Here is a 19172-nt window from a genome sequence, read left to right as displayed (position 1 = left end):
ATTTTTCCGACGGCTACAGCTGTTTGACGGAGAAGTGGAGAGACGCGCACATATCGCCTACTACCGGAATCTTAATTATTGATTCCGCACAAGTTAGGTGTAAATAATTAAACAGTAGTTAGGTTTTAGTTGACTCAATAATTATGTATCATAATCACGATATTTGCATGCCCAATGTCTTCAAATAGACCATGGGGCAATATTTGTTATTGTTAGTGAGCTACTACAGTGACATGATAGTTATTATGTTTTAGGCTACACTCTTTATCAAATTGGGAGGCTATATCAATATCTTTATAGGAATTGTGACAACACAAGAAAAGGGCAGTGGAACTGGCGTCGAGGTCCAGAGTTGAGTTTGAAGGCCATATAACCTTGATATAGGCCTAGTGTTGCCACTCTGCATGACATTAATTCAATAGGGCATGTCTATTATGTAGAAATAAAATAAGCATTATATTATGAGCTGTGTGCCTAACGTTACATTTGGTCATACAGCATGTAATCATTGTTGTGCAGAAGATGATTTAGGTGAGATAAACCAATACTGTTGTGTGGGTCTAATTTAGTACAAAGTTTGAATAATAGCCTAATATGCATCCATTTTCCAATACTAGAGAGAAGTTCTGGAGGTTTATATGTTGATGCGTTGCCTCTTTAAGAAGCGCTGGGTGCGTTTGAGTGGTAAGGCTTAGGCAGTGGTCAACCTTTTCTAAGTCAAGATCACTTTCAAAATGTCAAAATGCCGAGATCTACCGCTCTGATTTTTTATTTACATGACTTAAAAAATATAAGCCTATGCAACATTAACCAATTAATAGCAGTACTGTAGCAATGAGGCTGTGCGGTAAGCTATAGGACCAATACATTATCACCACATACTGGCTTTGCTTGAATTTGCCAGTGTTGTTCTGGACATTTAAAAAAAAATATATATTTCAAAATGTGAGGTAGTGTATATGATCACACCGGTAATAGCTCCATTGTTGTATGACTTGTGAGGCACAGCTGAGTGAGCATACATTTAAACAATTAGCTTTTTATTTTACTGGGCTTATGGTGCCTGCATCTGATGGTCAGTCTCAGCGGAGGGAGAGAGCAGCAGACTGAGGGTCCGTTTCTCAACATTCCTCCGCTCTCCCTTTCCTCCACTGACACTGACCAAAAAGAGACATTGTTTTCCAGCTGATGGCAAAACTCGAGTCGCACCACAATATTTCTGCCTCATGCACAAATTCATGTTGTTACTCATATGAACAGAGAACGTGAAATATTCCCTGATATTAAAAACAACCCAAGCCACTAATAATAATAAAAAACAACCCAAGCCTATAGATACACTTCCCTACTCATTAATTACTGCTGCACTGCTTGTTGAAGCGCTGAGTAGAAATAGGAAGAACGCGCATTTTATGGGTTGAGTGTTGAATACAGTGTGTTGACAGTGCTGAGTAAGAACTTAAACTCAGTCATAAAAACAGCAGCTCTTTGCTGTGTTCGTTGACAGTCTCTCTATAGTCCTTGTTTTAAACGTTTTGAAATCTCACAGTATCAATTTTGACGTAGCTTTCTATAATGCATCCTAAAATGCTGTGCAGACTCGGTCATCTGAGCAATCGGATTGGCCAGCAGTGGTATAGTGCAATTGATTTGCTCTCCAGGCCCACCAGGAAGGTAGAGTTTGTACCTTCAGACACATGAAATGACAACGGTTTGCCAACCCGGCGCGCAGGGCAGCTGAATTGGCTGCACCTACCACCAACAGCCCGAGACTAATAAAATAAAATAGGATCACAAGGCTTTATTGTTTTTTTTTTACAGAAATGTTTGGCGATTGACTAGAAATGCCTTGGAGATCGAGAAGTCGATCGCGATCGACTGGTTGGTGACCACTGGGATAAGGCAACCGACTGTAGACGAAATTCGAGGAGTGAAGTCTGGGGAATTGCATCTGCGAAAGCCGAAAGTTGGACACTAATGTGGTTTTCCAACAGCAAGGCTCAGATCAACATGGCAGTGTTGCCATTATTTTAAAAGGGTTTCTTTATAATGTTGAAATAAACATGTATCTAACCCCCATAGCTCACGCTCATCAACTGGAATCCTCATATAATATTATGTGTGTATATTGTACAGTCAATTAGTGAGAGAGAACCTAAAATATCCCATTTATATGTATACTGTAAAACTTAATTTACACACAGCCTCAAATAGCCACCTGTCCCTTTTAATAGCCAGCAGGGCAACTTAACACATTAGAGCAAAGGTCTAAATTAATTGCTTACTAGTTCACCATAAATGTTTTGAGGTGTAATGTTTGATTTGTTACATTAACTAAATTGATTACATTAACTAAATCAGTAAGGACTTTTGCCCTCTTGTGGCGAAAGTAAGAACTGCCGAAAATGCACAGTCAAAGATGATAATTATTCTGTCAAGGACATTTTATTTTTTTTATTTAAAAAGAGGCAATTTAAGACAAGAAACGTGACAAATTGTGTCAATTCTAACACATTAGTGCAGGATATTAAGATTGATTAAAATGCTGGAAGTGAACGCTGGAATTAAACAATTAACTATGCAAATATACAAAAGCAGTGTGCCTGGTTCAAATAAGCACCTGTTGTGTTCAGTAATTTAAGCAAATAAACACCCGGGCTATTAATTGAAGTTTTATGGTATATCACCTGTACACACAACTTGTTAAATAGGTTCCTTTTCAGTCATGTCTTTAAACACGTTTGCATGGGTAAAAAAACAACATCCAAATGATTGGTTGACCTAAGCAGGCGATGGTTGCATGAAGTTGGTGAAGAACAACTGCAAAAACTTGCAGTCAAAACTTCATAGGCACAAATCAGACAATTTGTACACCCAGAATGCAACAGACTTTGGTCACCGACTTGACAAATGTGATCTGCTCGAACGCGCCCCCTTTCTCCGCACATAGGCGTTCCGGAGCGCATCACATGATTTGAGTCTTGTGACAATCCAGACAGAAAGGGAAAACGAGTTTCGAGTTTACAACTGTTTTTTTGTGTGGTCTAGAGTGATTGGAGAGGTTCTTTTGACAAAAAAAAATGACATAATGAGGTGATAAGATGGCGATATTTTAGACATTTCCCTCTTTTTTAAATAAGCATCCTCCCTTTAGACTGAACAGTCCGCGAGTGTTTCGGGTGGTGCAGTCAGGGACAAAGTTGGCACATGGAGAGAGGCGATAACTTAAATTTTTGCGCGTCGTGTTTTCTTCGGTTTTTTTTACCCATCCGTGCCTGCAAAAGTCGTATGACTCGAGGCAACACCGACTAAGTAAATCCAAATTGTGTGGGAAGAAGAGGGCCAGCCAAGGCAAAGAAAGAGAAAGATAACTTGAGGACGCAACAGACATGGACAGCAAACCTCTTCTCCAAGACCGTCCTCCCTCTTATGCTAACGTCGTCCCGGGGGCGTATGAATATGTCCAGCAGCACAATTATGGAGCTATCCCCGCCCCAACCCCTGCACCCCCGGGCTTTCAACAGCCGCCGCCATATCAGTACCCCACTGGCCCAGGCAAGTAGATCACATTGTAGGGTTGTTACCTAACGTCCAAAGCCAGCTCCTGAACTATGACGTCGTTACGCGCCGATGTGCTGGAACCGCCATAACGTAACTTTTTTATTTTAAGTTGCATGAACTTGCTGACATTTATAGAGTAGCTTCCACACTGTAGACTGTAATACCAATACACATTTGGGTGGATGCTTATATTTATCATATTTCACACATGTACAAGTGTGTATTAGAGTTGTCTATGCTCTGTACAGGGTACTGGGTTCGTTATTCTACTAGTGGCAAATACTGTATAATCCCTTGCCTCTCTTGGCTGACTGAAACGGAAACTGACTCATGACTTCCCCTTGTCGTTCAGATCTAGCCTAATTCAACCTCAAACTCCTCTCCCCTTGTCCTACCACAGGGTTCCAAGAAGGCCCCAGTGCACAGATGGGCCCAGCCATAGCCCAGCAGCCCTACCCTGGTACATACACCATCATCCAGCCCTCCGTGGTGGTGGTGGGGGGCTGCCCAGCCTGCAGGTGAGACACCAGCCCCAAAAAACACACACATAGTGGGGAAGAAAACCGTATGTTGGGAGGGGAATTCAGCATTCAGTACAACAGTATTGTATCTATGGAGGGGGCACAGAATTCAGTACAACAGTATTGTATCTATGGAGGGGGCACAGAATTCAGTACAACAGTATTGTATCTATGGAGGGGGCACAGAATTCAGTACAACAGTATTGTATCTATGGAGGGGGCACCGAATTCAGTACAACAGTATTGTATCTATGGAGGGGGAACTGTCTGCATTTCTGGCAGCCTTCAATTCAGTCATATTGTTTTATTATATTTTAGTAAAGTAACCTTTGACTGCTCAGTTCAAATCCCATTTTATAGGTCACATACACATTTAACAGATGTTATTGTGGGTGTAATGAAATGCTGGTCTTCCTAGCTACAACAGTAGCTAACAATTCACAACAATACACACATCTCAAAGTAATGGAATGAAGAAATGTATAAATATTAAGAGGAGTTGGTTGACATCACAGGATGCACAACATGTGATGTCACCAGGTTATGTTATGGTCTTTTTGAGAGAGGAAAAACATATAAACCTGCTGTTGTCACATGTTGACATGCTGGAGATGATGAATGAGTTTGGAAAGTGTTGAAATGTTCCATTAAGCTGTTGTCACAGAGCTGAACTGTCTGAAAGCCACAGGGGGGAGTAATGCTATAACAAGCGTGTAACTAAGGTGATTTAGAAGGAAAAACATTGTTTGAAACCTTGAGATGAACCACAGTTGAAGAGGGAACCAGATTTGTAGTCGGTGCATGTGACAAATACAATTTGATCTGATTTAGGAGAAGGTGTAGGGGTCTGCCAAACCAAGACCAATCAGAAGGCTGGTCTGCCATCAAGGAAAGCCTTTTCACTGTCAATAGTGTTCCTGTGGTGAACATGTGGTTTCCATGTGTTACATGACTGTTGTCTTCTGCTCCATCTGTGTCCAAAGGGTGTTCCACAGCATAGCTACATGTGAGCCTCATGGTGGCTGGCAGGCAGGCTGGCAGGCAGGCTGGCAGGCAGGCTGGCTGGCAGGCAGGCAGGCTGGCAGGCTGGCAGGCAGGCAGGCAGGCGCTGCTGTATGGTAAAGCTTAATTTTTAGAGTGACCGCAGTGGTTTCAATTTGTCTGATACAACATCCTCTGTGTCCGCTGCTTGGAACACAGACGTGTGACAGGAGAGAGGAAGTTGATTGACAGGATGATGCTCTTTAAGGTCAAACGTTATCATGAGTCAACGTGGTCTTGTGTGAAAAATGGTCAGGGTCGTGTTCTTTAGGTCATAAAATGGAAAACGTTTGTCCAAATAAACATTTAAATGTTTTGCAACGGAAAAGGAGTGTTTCTTATTGGACAAGTCAAGGTAGTCCGTTCCTGTTTGTCTGTTTTATTCCGTTTGGTGCCTAATGAACATGACCCGGCAGCTGTAGTGTCCGTCTTGTGTTGATTTAGTAAAAAAAAAAAAACATCACATTTAGTGTTTTTAAAATGAACATAATAGTCTAATTGATGATAGAATACACTAATGGCACGTTTACATTGAGACTTTAAACCAGTGTTTGGTGTAAATACAGACTTGTTTTCACTTCTGAGGCCTGGACCACAAAGTCAAATAATAGAGCCTGATTTCTAGGAGTGTTAGATTGACAGTAGAGGGGCTTGTTTTAGTTTGTCACCACTAGATTGACAGTAGAGGGGCTTGTTTTAGTTTGTCACCACTAGATTGACAGTAGAGGGGCTTGTTTTAGTTTGTCACCACTAGATTGACAGTAGAGGGGCTTGTTTTAGTTTGTCACCACTAGATTGACAGTAGAGGGGCTTGTTTTAGTTTGTCACCACTAGATTGACAGTAGAGGGCTTGTTTTAGTTTGTCACCACTAGATTGACAGTAGAGTTTGGACAGTAGAGGGCTTGTTTTAGTTTGTCACCACTAGATTGACAGTAGAGGGAGACGGCTTGTTTTAGTTTGTCACCACTAGATTGACAGTAGAGGGGCTTGTTTTAGTTTGTCACCACTAGATTGACAGTAGAGGGAGACGGCTTGTTTTAGTTTGTCACCACTAGATTGACAGTAGAGGGGCTTGTTTTAGTTTGTCACCACTAGATTGACAGTAGAGGGGCTTGTTTTAGTTTGTCACCAGACAGGCTTGTTTTAGTTTGTCACCACTAGATTGACAGTAGAGGGAGACTTGTTTTAGTTTGTCACCACTAGATTGACAGTAGAGGGAGGGCTTGTTTTAGTTTGTCACCACTAGATTGACAGTAGAGGGGCTTGTTTTAGTTTGTCACCACTAGATTGACAGTAGAGGGGCTTGTTTTAGTTTGTCACCACTAGGGTAGAGGGGCTTGTTTTAGTTTGTCACCACTAGATTGACAGTAGAGGGCTTGTTTTAGTTTGTCACCACTAGATTGACAGTAGAGGGGAGGGCTTGTTTTAGTTTGTCACCACTAGATTGACAGTAGAGGGGCTTGTTTTAGTTTGTCACCACTAGATTGACAGTAGAGGGCTTGTTTTAGTTTGTCACCACTAGATTGACAGTAGAGGGAGACGGCTTGTTTTAGTTTGTCACCACTAGATTGACAGTAGAGGGCTTGTTTTAGTTTGTCACCACTAGATTGACAGTAGAGGGAGACGGCTTGTTTTAGTTTGTCACCACTAGATTGACAGTAGAGGGGCTTGTTTTAGTTTGTCACCACTAGATTGACAGTAGAGGGAGACTTTGTTTTAGTTTGTCACCACTAGATTGACAGTAGAGGGCCACTAGATTGACAGTAGAGGGGGCTTGTTTTAGTTTGTCACCACTAGATTGACAGTAGAGGGGCTTGTTTTAGTTTGTCACCACTAGATTGACAGTAGAGGGCTTGTTTTAGTTTGTCACCACTAGATTGACAGTAGAGGGGGCTTGTTTTAGTTTGTCACCACTAGATTGACAGTAGAGGGGCTTGTTTTACCACTTTGACAGTGTCACCACTAGATTGACAGTAGAGGGGCTTGTTTTAGTTTGTCACCACTAGATTGACAGTAGAGGGACGGCTTGTTTTAGTTTGTCACCACTAGATTGACAGTAGAGGGGCTTGTTTTAGTTTGTCACCACTAGATTGACAGTAGAGGGCTTGTTTTAGTTTGTCACCACTAGATTGACAGTAGAGGGAGACGGCTTGTTTTAGTTTGTCACCACTAGATTGACAGTAGAGGGACGGCTTGTTTTAGTTTGTCACCACTAGATTGACAGTAGAGGGGCTTGTTTTAGTTTGTCACCACTAGATTGACAGTAGAGGGACGGCTTGTTTTAGTTTGTCACCACTAGATTGACAGTAGAGGGGCTTGTTTTAGTTTGTCACCACTAGATTGACAGTAGAGGGGCTTGTTTTAGTTTGTCACCACTAGATTGACAGTAGAGGGACGGCTTGTTTTAGTTTGTCACCACTAGATTGACAGTAGAGGGCTTGTTTTAGTTTGTCACCACTAGATTGACAGTAGAGGGCTTGTTTTAGTTTGTCACCACTAGATTGACAGTAGAGGGGCTTGTTTTAGTTTGTCACCACTAGATTGACAGTAGAGGGAGACGGTTTTAGTTGTTTTAGTTTGTCACCACTAGATTGACAGTAGAGGGGCTTGTTTTAGTTTGTCACCACTAGATTGACAGTAGAGGGGCTTGTTTTAGTTTGTCACCACTAGATTGACAGTAGAGGGAGACGGCTTGTTTTAGTTTGTCACCACTAGATTGACAGTAGAGGGGCTTGTTTTAGTTTGTCACCACTAGATTGACAGTAGAGGGGCTTGTTTTAGTTTGTCACCACTAGATTGACAGTAGAGGGAGACGGCTTGTTTTAGTTTGTCACCACTAGATTGACAGTAGAGGGGCTTGTTTTAGTTTGTCACCACTAGATTGACAGTAGAGGGGCTTGTTTTAGTTTGTCACCACTAGATTGACAGTAGAGGGGCTTGTTTTAGTTTGTCACCACTAGATTGACAGTAGAGGGGCTTGTTTTAGTTTGTCACCACTAGATTGACAGTAGAGGGGCTTGTTTTAGTTTGTCACCACTAGATTGACAGTAGAGGGGCTTGTTTTAGTTTGTCACCACTAGATTGACAGTAGAGGGGCTTGTTTTAGTTTGTCACCACTAGATTGACAGTAGAGGGGCTTGTTTTAGTTTGTCACCACTAGATTGACAGTAGAGGGGCTTGTTTTAGTTTGTCACCACTAGATTGACAGTAGAGGGAGACGGCTTGTTTTAGTTTGTCACCACTAGATTGACAGTAGAGGGGCTTGTTTTAGTTTGTCACCACTAGATTGACAGTAGAGGGGCTTGTTTTAGTTTGTCACCACTAGATTGACAGTAGAGGGAGACGGCTTGTTTTAGTTTGTCACCACTAGATTGACAGTAGAGGGGCTTGTTTTAGTTTGTCACCACTAGATTGACAGTAGAGGGGCTTGTTTTAGTTTGTCACCACTAGATTGACAGTAGAGGGAGACGGCTTGTTTTAGTTTGTCACCACTAGATTGACAGTAGAGGGGCTTGTTTTAGTTTGTCACCACTAGATTGACAGTAGAGGGAGACGGCTTGTTTTAGTTTGTCACCACTAGATTGACAGTAGAGGGGCTTGTTTTAGTTTGTCACCACTAGATTGACAGTAGAGGGGCTTGTTTTAGTTTGTCACCACTAGATTGACAGTAGAGGGGCTTGTTTTAGTTTGTCACCACTAGATTGACAGTAGTTTTAGTTTGTCAGGGCTTGTTTTAGTTTGTCACCACTAGATTGACAGTAGAGGGGCTTGTTTTAGTTTGTCACCACTAGATTGACAGTAGAGGGAGGGCTTGTTTTAGTTTGTCACCACTAGATTGACAGTAGGTTTGTCACCACTAGATTGACAGTAGAGAGGGCTTGTTTTAGTTTGTCACCACTAGATTGACAGTAGAGGGCTTGTTTTAGTTTGTCACCACTAGATTGACAGTAGAGGGAGACGGCTTGTTTTAGTTTGTCACCACTAGATTGACAGTAGAGGGGCTTGTTTTAGTTTGTCACCACTAGATTGACAGTAGAGGGGCTTGTTTTAGTTTGTCACCACTAGATTGACAGTAGAGATTGTTTTAGTTTGTCACCACTAGATTGACAGTAGAGGGGCTTGTTTTAGTTTGTCACCACTAGATTGACAGTAGAGGGACGGCTTGTTTTAGTTTGTCACCACTAGATTGACAGTAGAGGGGCTTGTTTTAGTTTGTCACCAGAGAAGTAGAGGGGCTTGACAGTAGAAAGTTTGTCACCTAGGGGCTTGTTTTAGTTTGTCACCACTAGATTGACAGTAGAGGGAGACTTGTTTTAGTTTGTCACCACTAGATTGACAGTAGAGGGGCTTGTTTTAGTTTGTCACCACTAGATTGACAGTAGAGGGGCTTGTTTTAGTTTGTCACCACTAGATTGACAGTAGAGGGGCTTGTTTTAGTTTGTCACCACTAGATTGACAGTAGAGGGACGGCTTGTTTTAGTTTGTCACCACTAGATTGACAGTAGAGGGGCTTGTTTTAGTTTGTCACCACTAGATTGACAGTAGAGGGCTTGTTTTAGTTTGTCACCACTAGATTGACAGTAGAGGGCTTGTTTTAGTTTGTCACCACTAGATTGACAGTAGAGGGCTTGTTTTAGTTTGTCACCACTAGATTGACAGTAGAGGGCTTGTTTTAGTTTGTCACCACTAGATTGACAGTAGAGGGAGGGTTGTTTTAGTTTGTCACCACTAGATTGACAGTAGAGGGGCTTGTTTTAGTTTGTCACCACTAGATTGACAGTAGAGGGCTTGTTTTAGTTTGTCACCACTAGATTGACAGTAGAGGGAGACGGCTTGTTTTAGTTTGTCACCACTAGATTGACAGTAGAGGGGCTTGTTTTAGTTTGTCACCACTAGATTGACAGTAGAGGGCTTGTTTTAGTTTGTCACCACTAGATTGACAGTAGAGGGGCTTGTTTTAGTTTGTCACCACTAGATTGACAGTAGAGGGGCTTGTTTTAGTTTGTCACCACTAGATTGACAGTAGAGGGGCTTGTTTTAGTTTGTCACCACTAGATTGACAGTAGAGGGACGGCTTGTTTTAGTTTGTCACCACTAGATTGACAGTAGAGGGCTTGTTTTAGTTTGTCACCACTAGATTGACAGTAGAGGGAGACTTGTTTTAGTTTGTCACCACTAGATTGACAGTAGAGGGGCTTGTTTTAGTTTGTCACCACTAGATTGACAGTAGAGGGCTTGTTTTAGTTTGTCACCACTAGATTGACAGTAGAGGGGCTTGTTTTAGTTTGTCACCACTAGATTGACAGTAGAGGGAAGTGGCTTGTTTTAGTTTGTCACCACTAGATTGACAGTAGAGGGAGACTTGTTTTAGTTTGTCACCACTAGATTGACAGTAGAGGGGCTTGTTTTAGTTTGTCACCACCAGTAGAGGGGCTTGTTTTAGTTTGTCACCACTAGATTGACAGTAGAGGGGCTTGTTTTAGTTTGTCACCAATAGATTGACAGTAGAGGGGCTTGGCTTGTTTGTCACCACTAGATTGACAGTAGAGGGCTTGTTTTAGTTTGTCACCACTAGATTGACAGTAGAGGGGCTTGTTTTAGTTTGTCACCACTAGATTGACAGTAGAGGGGCTTGTTTTAGTTTGTCACCACTAGATTGACAGTAGAGGGGCTTGTTTTAGTTTGTCACCACAGTAGATTGACAGTAGAGGGGCTTGTTTTAGTTTGTCACCACTAGATTGACAGTAGAGGGGGCTTGTTTTAGTTTGTCACCACTAGATTGACAGTAGAGGGCTTGTTTTAGTTTGTCACCACTAGATTGACAGTAGAGGGGCTTGTTTTAGTTTGTCACCACTAGATTGACAGTAGAGGGCTTGTTTTAGTTTGTTTTAGTTTGTCACCACCATAGATTGACAGTAGAGGTCAGACAGCTTGTTTTAGTTTGTCACCACTAGTTTTATTGACAGTAGAGGGGCTTGTTTTAGTTTGTTGTCACCAATAGATTGACAGTAGGGAGACGGCTTGTTTTAGTTTGTCACCACTAGATTGACAGTAGAGGGGCTTGTTTTAGTTTGTCACCACTAGATTGACAGTAGAGGGAGACAGCTTGTTTTAGTTTGTCACCACTAGATTGACAGTAGAGGGGCTTGTTTTAGTTTGTCACCACTAGATTGACAGTAGAGGGGGCTTGTTTTAGTTTGTCACCACTAGATTGACAGTAGAGGGGCTTGTTTTAGTTTGTCACCACTAGATTGACAGTAGAGGGAGACAGCTTGTTTTAGTTTGTCACCACTAGATTGACAGTAGAGGGAGCTTGTTTTAGTTTGTCACCACTAGATTGACAGTAGAGGGAGTTGTTTTAGTTTGTCACCACTAGATTGACAGTAGAGGGGCTTGTTTTAGTTTGTCACCACTAGATTGACAGTAGAGGGCTTGTTTTAGTTTGTCACCACTAGATTGACAGTAGAGGGGCTTGTTTTAGTTTGTCACCACTAGATTGACAGTAGAGGGGCTTGTTTTAGTTTGTCACCACTAGATTGACAGTAGGGGCTTGTTTTAGTTTGTCACCACTAGATTGACAGTAGAGGGCTTGTTTTAGTTTGTCACCACTAGATTGACAGTTTGTCACCACTAGATTGACAGTAGAGACGGCTTGTTTTAGTTTGTCACCACTAGATTGACAGTAGAGGGCTTGTTTTAGTTTGTCACCACTAGATTGACAGTAGAGACGGCTTGGTTTAGTTTGTCACCACTAGATTGACAGTAGAGGGGCTTGTTTTAGTTTGTCACCACTAGATTGACAGTAGAGGGTCACCACTAGATTGACTTGTTTTAGTTTGTCACCACTAGATTGACAGTAGAGGGAGACTTGTTTTAGTTTGTCACCACTAGATTGACAGTAGAGGGCTTGTTTTAGTTTGTCACCACTAGATTGACAGTAGAGGGCTTGTTTTAGTTTGTCACCACTAGATTGACAGTAGAGGGACGCTTGTTTTAGTTTGTCACCACTAGATTGACAGTAGAGGGGGCTTGTTTTAGTTTGTCACCACTAGATTGACAGTAGAGGGGCTTGTTTTAGTTTGTCACCACTAGATTGACAGTAGAGGGAGCTTGTTTTAGTTTGTCACCACTAGATTGACAGTAGAGGGGCTTGTTTTAGTTTGTCACCACTAGATTGACAGTAGAGGGGCTTGTTTTAGTTTGTCACCACTAGATTGACAGTAGAGGGAGACGGCTTGTTTTAGTTTGTCACCACTAGATTGACAGTAGAGGGGCTTGTTTTAGTTTGTCACCACTAGATTGACAGTAGAGGGGCTTGTTTTAGTTTGTCACCACTAGATTGACAGTAGAGGGGGCTTGTTTTAGTTTGTCACCACTAGATTGACAGTAGAGGGGCTTGTTTTAGTTTGTCACCACTAGATTGACAGTAGAGGGAGACTTGTTTTAGTTTGTCACCACTAGATTGACAGTAGAGGGGCTTGTTTTAGTTTGTCACCACTAGATTGACAGTAGAGGGGCTTGTTTTAGTTGTTTTAGTTTGTCACCACTAGATTGACAGTAGAGGGGCTTGTTTTAGTTTGTCACCACTAGATTGACAGTAGAGGGGCTTGTTTTAGTTTGTCACCACTAGATTGACAGTAGAGGGGCTTGTTTTAGTTTGTCACCACTAGATTGACAGTAGAGGGGCTTGTTTTAGTTTGTCACCACTAGATTGACAGTAGAGGGCTTGTTTTAGTTTGTCACCACTAGATTGACAGTAGAGAGGGCTTGTTTTAGTTTGTCACCACTAGATTGACAGTAGAGGGGCTTGTTTTAGTTTGTCACCACTAGATTGACAGTAGAGGGGCTTGTTTTAGTTTGTCACCACTAGATTGACAGTAGAGGGGCTTGTTTTAGTTTGTCACCACTAGATTGACAGTAGAGGGGCTTGTTTTAGTTTGTCACCACTAGATTGACAGTAGAGGGGCTTGTTTTAGTTTGTCACCACTAGATTGACAGTAGAGGGAGACGGCTTGTTTTAGTTTGTCACCACTATTTGCATTGCCAGGTTCACTAAAGTGTTCTTGTCCAGTTTGTGGCCTTGGCACACTCTGATACTCAGCTGATAAGCAGTGGGAGGTGCAGGCCAGGTGCAGGCACACACACACACACACAGCAGGAAAAACTTCAAAGTCCACACTACATTTGCGCTCCACCTGTTGTTGCTCACATATTTCTTCTGTCCACCATGTCTTCTAGAAACGGTTCTAACTAGAGGAAGTACAGCTACAACTGGAAGTTACCTTTTTTCCTAGCAGGTTAGGAGACTTAGGTTAAGGTTAGGGAAAGGGTTGGGGCTGGCTAAAATGCTCTCCTAACCTGCTGTAAAAAGTAACTCCTGGTAGCTGCACTCCCTCTAGTCACAAGACTTATTGAAATACAATCTTTGTCTGATTGGAACACACCATGATGTGATTGTGATGGGCCAGTAGGTGTGTAGTGTGATTGTGATGGGCCAGTAGGTGTATAGTGTGATTGTGATGGGCCAGTAGGTGTATAGTGTGATTGTGATGGGCCAGTAGGTGTATAGTGTGATTGTGATGGGCCAGTAGGTGTATAGTGTGATTGTGATGGGCCAGTAGGTGTATAGTGTGATTGTGATGGGCCAGTAGGTGTGTGTGATTGTGATGGGCCAGTAGGTGTATAGTGTGATTGTGATGGGCCAGTAGGTGTATAGTGTGATTGTGATGGGCCAGTAGGTGTGTGTGATTGTGATGGGCCAGTAGGTGTATAGTGTGATTGTGATGGGCCAGTAGGTGTATAGTGTGATTGTGATGGGCCAGTAGGTGTATAGTGTGATTGTGATGGGCCAGTAGGTGTATAGTGTGATTGTGATGGGCCAGTAGGTGTATAGTGTGATTGTGATGGGCCAGTAGGTGTATAGTGTGATTGTGATGGGCCAGTAGGTGTGTAGTGTGATTGTGATGGGCCAGTAGGTGTATAGTGTGATTGTGATTGTGATGTGGCCAGTAGGTGTATGTGATGTGATGGGCCAGTAGGTGTATAGTGTGATTGTGATGGGCCAGTAGGTGTATAGTGGTGATTGTGATGGGCCAGTAGGTGTATAGTGTGATTGTGATGGGCCAGTAGGTGTATAGTGTGATTGTGATGTGATGCCAGTAGGTGTATAGTGTGATTGTGATGGGCCATTAGGTGATGGATTGTGATGGGCCAGTAGGTGTATAGTGTGATGTAGGTGTGTAGTGTGATTGTGATGGGCCAGTAGGTGTATAGTGATTGTGATGGGCCAGTAGGTGTAGTGTGATTGTGATGGGCCAGTAGGTGTGTAGTGTGATTGTGATGGGCCAGTAGGTGTATAGTGTGATTGTGATGGGCCAGTAGGTGTAGTGTGATTGTGATGGGCCAGTAGGTGTATAGTGTGATGTGATGGGCCAGTAGGTGTATAGTGTGATTGTGATGGGCCAGTAGGTGTATAGTGTGATTGTGATGGGCCAGTAGGTGTATAGTGTGATTGTGAGTAGGTGTATAGTGTGATTGTGATGGGCCAGTAGGTGTGTGTGATTGTGATGGGCCAGTAGGTGTGTGATTAGTGATGGGCCAGTAGGTGTGTAGTGTGATTGTGATGGGCCAGTAGGTGTATAGTGTGATTGTGATGATAGGTGTATAGTGTGATTGGATGGGCCAGTAGGTGTATAGTGTGATTGTGATGGGCCAGTAGGTGTAGTGTGATTGTGATGGGCCAGTAGGTGTGAGTGGATTGTGATGTGGTGTATAGTGTGATTGTGATGGGCCAGTAGGTGTATGTGTGATTGTGATGGGCCAGTAGGTGTATATGGGCCAGTAGGTGTGATAGTGTGTGTGATGGGCCAGTAGGTGTATAGTGTGATTGTGATGATTGTGATGGGCCAGTAGGTGTATAGTGTGATTGTGATGGGCCAGTAGGTGTATAGTGTGATTGTGATGGGCCAGTAGGTGTGTAGTGTGATTGTGATGGGCCAGTAGGTGTGTAGTGTGATCACTACAGTTCAACATCTAGACATATTTGGGTCTATACAATGTAGATTTCCTCTAAGAGGAGTTGACAGATGCATTGGACGTGATGCTAGTCAGCCAACACGTGGAGTCATAAGACCAGACAGTAGTTCCTGCTAGCTGTTAACCCCTGCAGCTCTGTTCCTTCTAGTAGCCACTCTGTTCAGGGGAACCTTAACTCTCTCCATGTGATTCCCCAGGTCACACAGTGAGACCACATAAGTGTTATGATTATATTCATGGCTCCTACATCTAATAGCACTGCATCTTCAACATGATTACCATGGGAACCTAGAAAGCCCAGAGTCACAATGACTGCCTGAAAGTATAGGCTACTTATTATTCTCTCTCATTATTAGTTATTTGTCCTGTGGTGACTTGACACACAACAACAGAATGGTTCAATCTCTACACCAATAGGTGCTCCTATTCCTGCTCCTGGTTTTTGGGAGGTGGGTGCATTGACCAGAGTTTTCTCTGTCCTAAAAAATGCTTTCTGGGGTGGATGGGAATTTAGTTGCTAGTTGAGTTACATATTTTTTTGCTTGAATGTTGTTACGTATATGATCATTTTTAAATAACTTATCTCATAAACCACACAAATCCTTACTTATTAGCAAACATGTTTATGCTCAGGTGGCTCCTTTTTTGCTGGAGAGCATCACCAGAGGAGAGCATCACCAGAGGAGAGCATCACCAGAGGAGAGCATCACCAGAGGAGAGCATCACCAGAGGACAACATTCTATCTCTTTAATATTTGCCTTCATCTTTTTTCAGAGTGGGCGTGCTGGAGGATGACTTCACCTGCCTGGGGATCATGTGTGCCGTCTTCTTCTTCCCCCTGGGGATCCTCTTCTGCCTGGCACTGCGCCAGAGGAGATGCCCCAACTGTGGCGCCACCTTCGGGTAGAAGGACCAACCTGTAGCTCGTCCTCTCAGCCCAGCTGGATCTTATAACTTTGTTGTTTATAATTGTTACACACTGAGAATGCCAGGTATTTTCTATACAACAATTAAGTAGTCGCCACAATGAACATAATTGTGATATGATAGAGGTGCATGTGAAAACCTACATTTGTACATGGTAGAATATACTTTGGCAGTATTATCTAGTGAAGAAGCCTGATCTTTGTCCATGGTGCCTTTTTATTACGCTATAGAGCAGAAAACAGACAGGGGCCATATTCCACAAAGCGTATCAGAAAATATCCTGGATCCTGTTTTAAGACAAAAAAAAGCTCCCAGCTCAGAGTAGGTTTTCTGAGGATAAGTTACTGCTCAGACAGACTCTGAGCTAGGAGAAAAATCACCTCAAAAGTTCCTCCGTTGGTAATCACCACAGTTTGAGGTACCGCATAAGGAGGATAGTGATGATGCTCATTGACATTGTTGCAAATGATGAGGAATAACCAATCAGGACGAGGCACTGACAGCTGTACAACACGCTTCAGACAACGACAGGGAATGTTTCAGTGGTCAAACGTGTGATATCATCTGCCTGACACATCGCTCTGTCTACTTTTCATTTGGCCTAATATGTGGCTTTGCACATGTTTAGAATAATGTGATGGGAATATTGCACTGAATCAGTTTGACAGTTAAAATATGAACGTTATGTCAGCACTCTTCTGTTCAACACATCTAAGGCATCAAGTCACTTGCCGATAATGTTGCATAAAGCGTTTCAAAAAGGTCTAGTTTTACCCAACACAAAGTTAATATAGGCTGTAGATGCCCAACCCATAGACACGTCTAGTTTTACCCAACACAAAGTTAATATAGGCTGTAGATGCCCAACCCATAGACACGTCTAGTTTTACCCAACACAAAGTTAATATAGGCTGTAGATGCCCAACCCATAGACACGTCTAGTTTTACCCAACACAAAGTTAATATAGGCTGTAGATGCCCAACCCATAGACACGTCTAGTTTTACCCAACACAAAGTTAATATAGGCTGTAGATGCCCAACCCATAGACACGTCTAGTTTTACCCAACACAAAGTTAATATAGGCTGTAGATGCCCAACCCATAGACACGTCTAGTTTTACCCAACACAAAGTTAATATAGGCTGTAGATGCCCAACCCATAGACACGGCTAGTTTTACCCAACACAAAGTTAATATAGGCTGTAGATGCCCAACCCATAGACACGGCTAGTTTTACCCAACACAAAGTTAATATAGGCTGTAGATGCCCAACCCATAGACACGTCTAGTTTTACCCAACACAAAGTTAATATAGGCTGTAGATGCCCAACCCATAGACACGGCTAGTTTTACCCAACACAAAGTTAATATAGGCTGTAGATGCCCAACCCATAGACACGTCTAGTTTTACCCAACACAAAGTTAATATAGGCTGTAGATGCCCAACCCATAGACACGTCTAGTTTTACCCAACACAAAGTTAATATAGGCTGTAGATGCCCAACCCATAGACACGTGCCCAACACAAAGTTAATATAGGCTGTAGATGCCCAACCCATAGACACGGCTAGTTTTACCCAACACAAAGTTAATATAGGCTGTAGATGCCCAACCCATAGACACGGCTAGTTTTACCCAACACAAAGTTAATATAGGCTGTAGATGCCCAACCCATAGACACGGCTAGTTTTACCCAACACAAAGTTAATATAGGCTGTAGATGCCCAACCCATAGACACGTCTAGTTTTACCCAACACAAAGTTAATATAGGCTGTAGATGCTGTAGATGCAACCCATAGACACGTCTAGTTTTACCCAACACAAAGTTAATATAGGCTGTAGATGCCCAACCCATAGACACGGCTAGTTTTACCCAACACAAAGTTAATATAGGCTGTAGATGCCCAACCCATAGACACGTCTAGTTTTACCCAACACAAAGTTAATATAGGCTGTAGATGCCCAACCCATAGACACGGCTAGTTTTAATGTGATATTGCGCTCCAAAGGGATAACTTTAAATGACATGTAGGTTCATGAAATAATTGTGATTGTTTATCAGCCTAGTGGTTGTGAGTATTTAGGCTGTCATGTGAATGAAGCCTTGTGAAATCATTGTCCAAAGTACAAGGTGTACATTATTATGGGTTGATCGTACAGAAATATCAAACATTCTTTCAACTCCAAAGCAACAGCCTGTCTATGGCGCAGGAAGCACTGCCCTTTTCTATTACCAAGACACCTGTTGGTAACTCTAAGCTGGTTAGGACGGCTCACGGGGTCTCCTAAATATCTCTTGACTAGGTGGGGGACTGTTATGACTAAAGAAGCTTCCTGCATAGCTTTTATTTTTACCCATAAGATTAGGAGTAAAATGTCTCTTAGCACCTACGACCAAATGTTTTACTCTGAGATGCTTTGTGGATACGGCCCCAAGGCGCATATTCAACAAGTGCATCCGAGTAGGAGATCTAGGATCAGGTCCTCCCTGTACATATAAACCTTGTGCATTATGATTTAAAAGCCAAACTGATTCTGGAGGCTCTTTGTGATATAGGCCCAGAAAGGGATTGTGATCATTATGTGGCTCAAGACGTGGATCAATAACAAATCATTTACTTGATAGAATTCCTTTGTTTTGTCATGTTCAATCAAACGGAGGCACAAGTAGATTTTGTGCTCCATGTTAAATTCCAATTGCACCACACCTGGGAATTGTTAAATTCTGCCACTTCTGAAGCACCTTCTGTTTACTTTGGGAAATGGTTTGTCACTGTACAGGTATATGACTATAAGGAAATGACCCATGGAGCGAGAGCCTCTTTAAGCAACCCTTTTCAACCTCTGTTTTGAAGCCTTTGAGAATGCTGCCCCCACTCAGTCTGGGCCAGTGTCGCAGAGAATATCTTTTCCCAGCTCGACTCTGGCTGGGGGAGGGTTTTAAACGTAACACTGAGACATCAGCTGTCCCAAACTGAGACATGGAAAATTTGTCATTGAGCTGTTGTCTGTTCTGGTTTCTTTTTATTCTGGGGCCATGTCATATTTTCACAGGTATGATTCTGATTGATGGCTTTTATATA

The 19172-nt window shown here is 42.5% G+C and overlaps 1 protein-coding gene and 1 long non-coding RNA gene across 8 annotated transcripts; both read left to right on the top strand.

The window, feature by feature from the left end:
* The first annotated feature begins 2970 nt into the window (after positions 1-2970).
* Positions 2971-17587, top strand: bri3 (brain protein I3). Its single transcript, XM_052511948.1, has 3 exons — positions 2971-3555; positions 3962-4079; positions 15935-17587. The coding sequence occupies exons 1-3, from the start codon at positions 3390-3392 to the stop codon at positions 16065-16067; spliced, it is 417 nt and encodes a 138-aa protein (XP_052367908.1). The 5' UTR covers positions 2971-3389; the 3' UTR covers positions 16068-17587.
* On the top strand, positions 12907-15925 carry LOC127926519 (uncharacterized). 7 transcript variants are annotated; one of them, XR_008124341.1, is made up of 6 exons: positions 12907-13595; positions 13656-13775; positions 13890-14099; positions 14446-14505; positions 14563-14622; positions 15037-15925. It is a non-coding gene; the product is annotated as an uncharacterized LOC127926519 (long non-coding RNA). The 7 variants fall into 7 exon arrangements; XR_008124340.1 differs by lacking the exons at positions 12907-13595; positions 14446-14505 and having other exon boundaries at positions 13603-13775; positions 13890-14069; positions 15067-15925; XR_008124336.1 differs by lacking the exons at positions 12907-13595; positions 14563-14622 and having other exon boundaries at positions 13603-13775; positions 15067-15925.
* Positions 17588-19172: the final 1585 nt, after the last annotated feature.

This window comes from Oncorhynchus keta, unplaced genomic scaffold (genome assembly GCF_023373465.1).
Source record: "Oncorhynchus keta strain PuntledgeMale-10-30-2019 unplaced genomic scaffold, Oket_V2 Un_contig_7692_pilon_pilon, whole genome shotgun sequence".
In the NCBI taxonomy this organism is placed as follows: Eukaryota; Metazoa; Chordata; class Actinopteri; order Salmoniformes; family Salmonidae; genus Oncorhynchus; species Oncorhynchus keta.
Note: the sequence above shows the minus strand (reverse complement) of the source record. Positions and strands in the feature narration are given on the sequence as shown.

Bases quoted from the DNA above. Each gene is read 5' to 3' on its own strand.
- bri3 (XM_052511948.1), top strand. From the start codon at position 3,390: ATGGACAGCAAACCTCTTCTCCAAGACCGTCCTCCCTCTTATGCTAAC. The intron at 3,556-3,961 runs GCAAGTAGATCA...GTCCTACCACAG, and splicing joins TCAGTACCCCACTGGCCCAG to GGTTCCAAGAAGGCCCCAGT. The intron at 4,080-15,934 runs GTGAGACACCAG...ATCTTTTTTCAG, and splicing joins GGGGGCTGCCCAGCCTGCAG to AGTGGGCGTGCTGGAGGATG.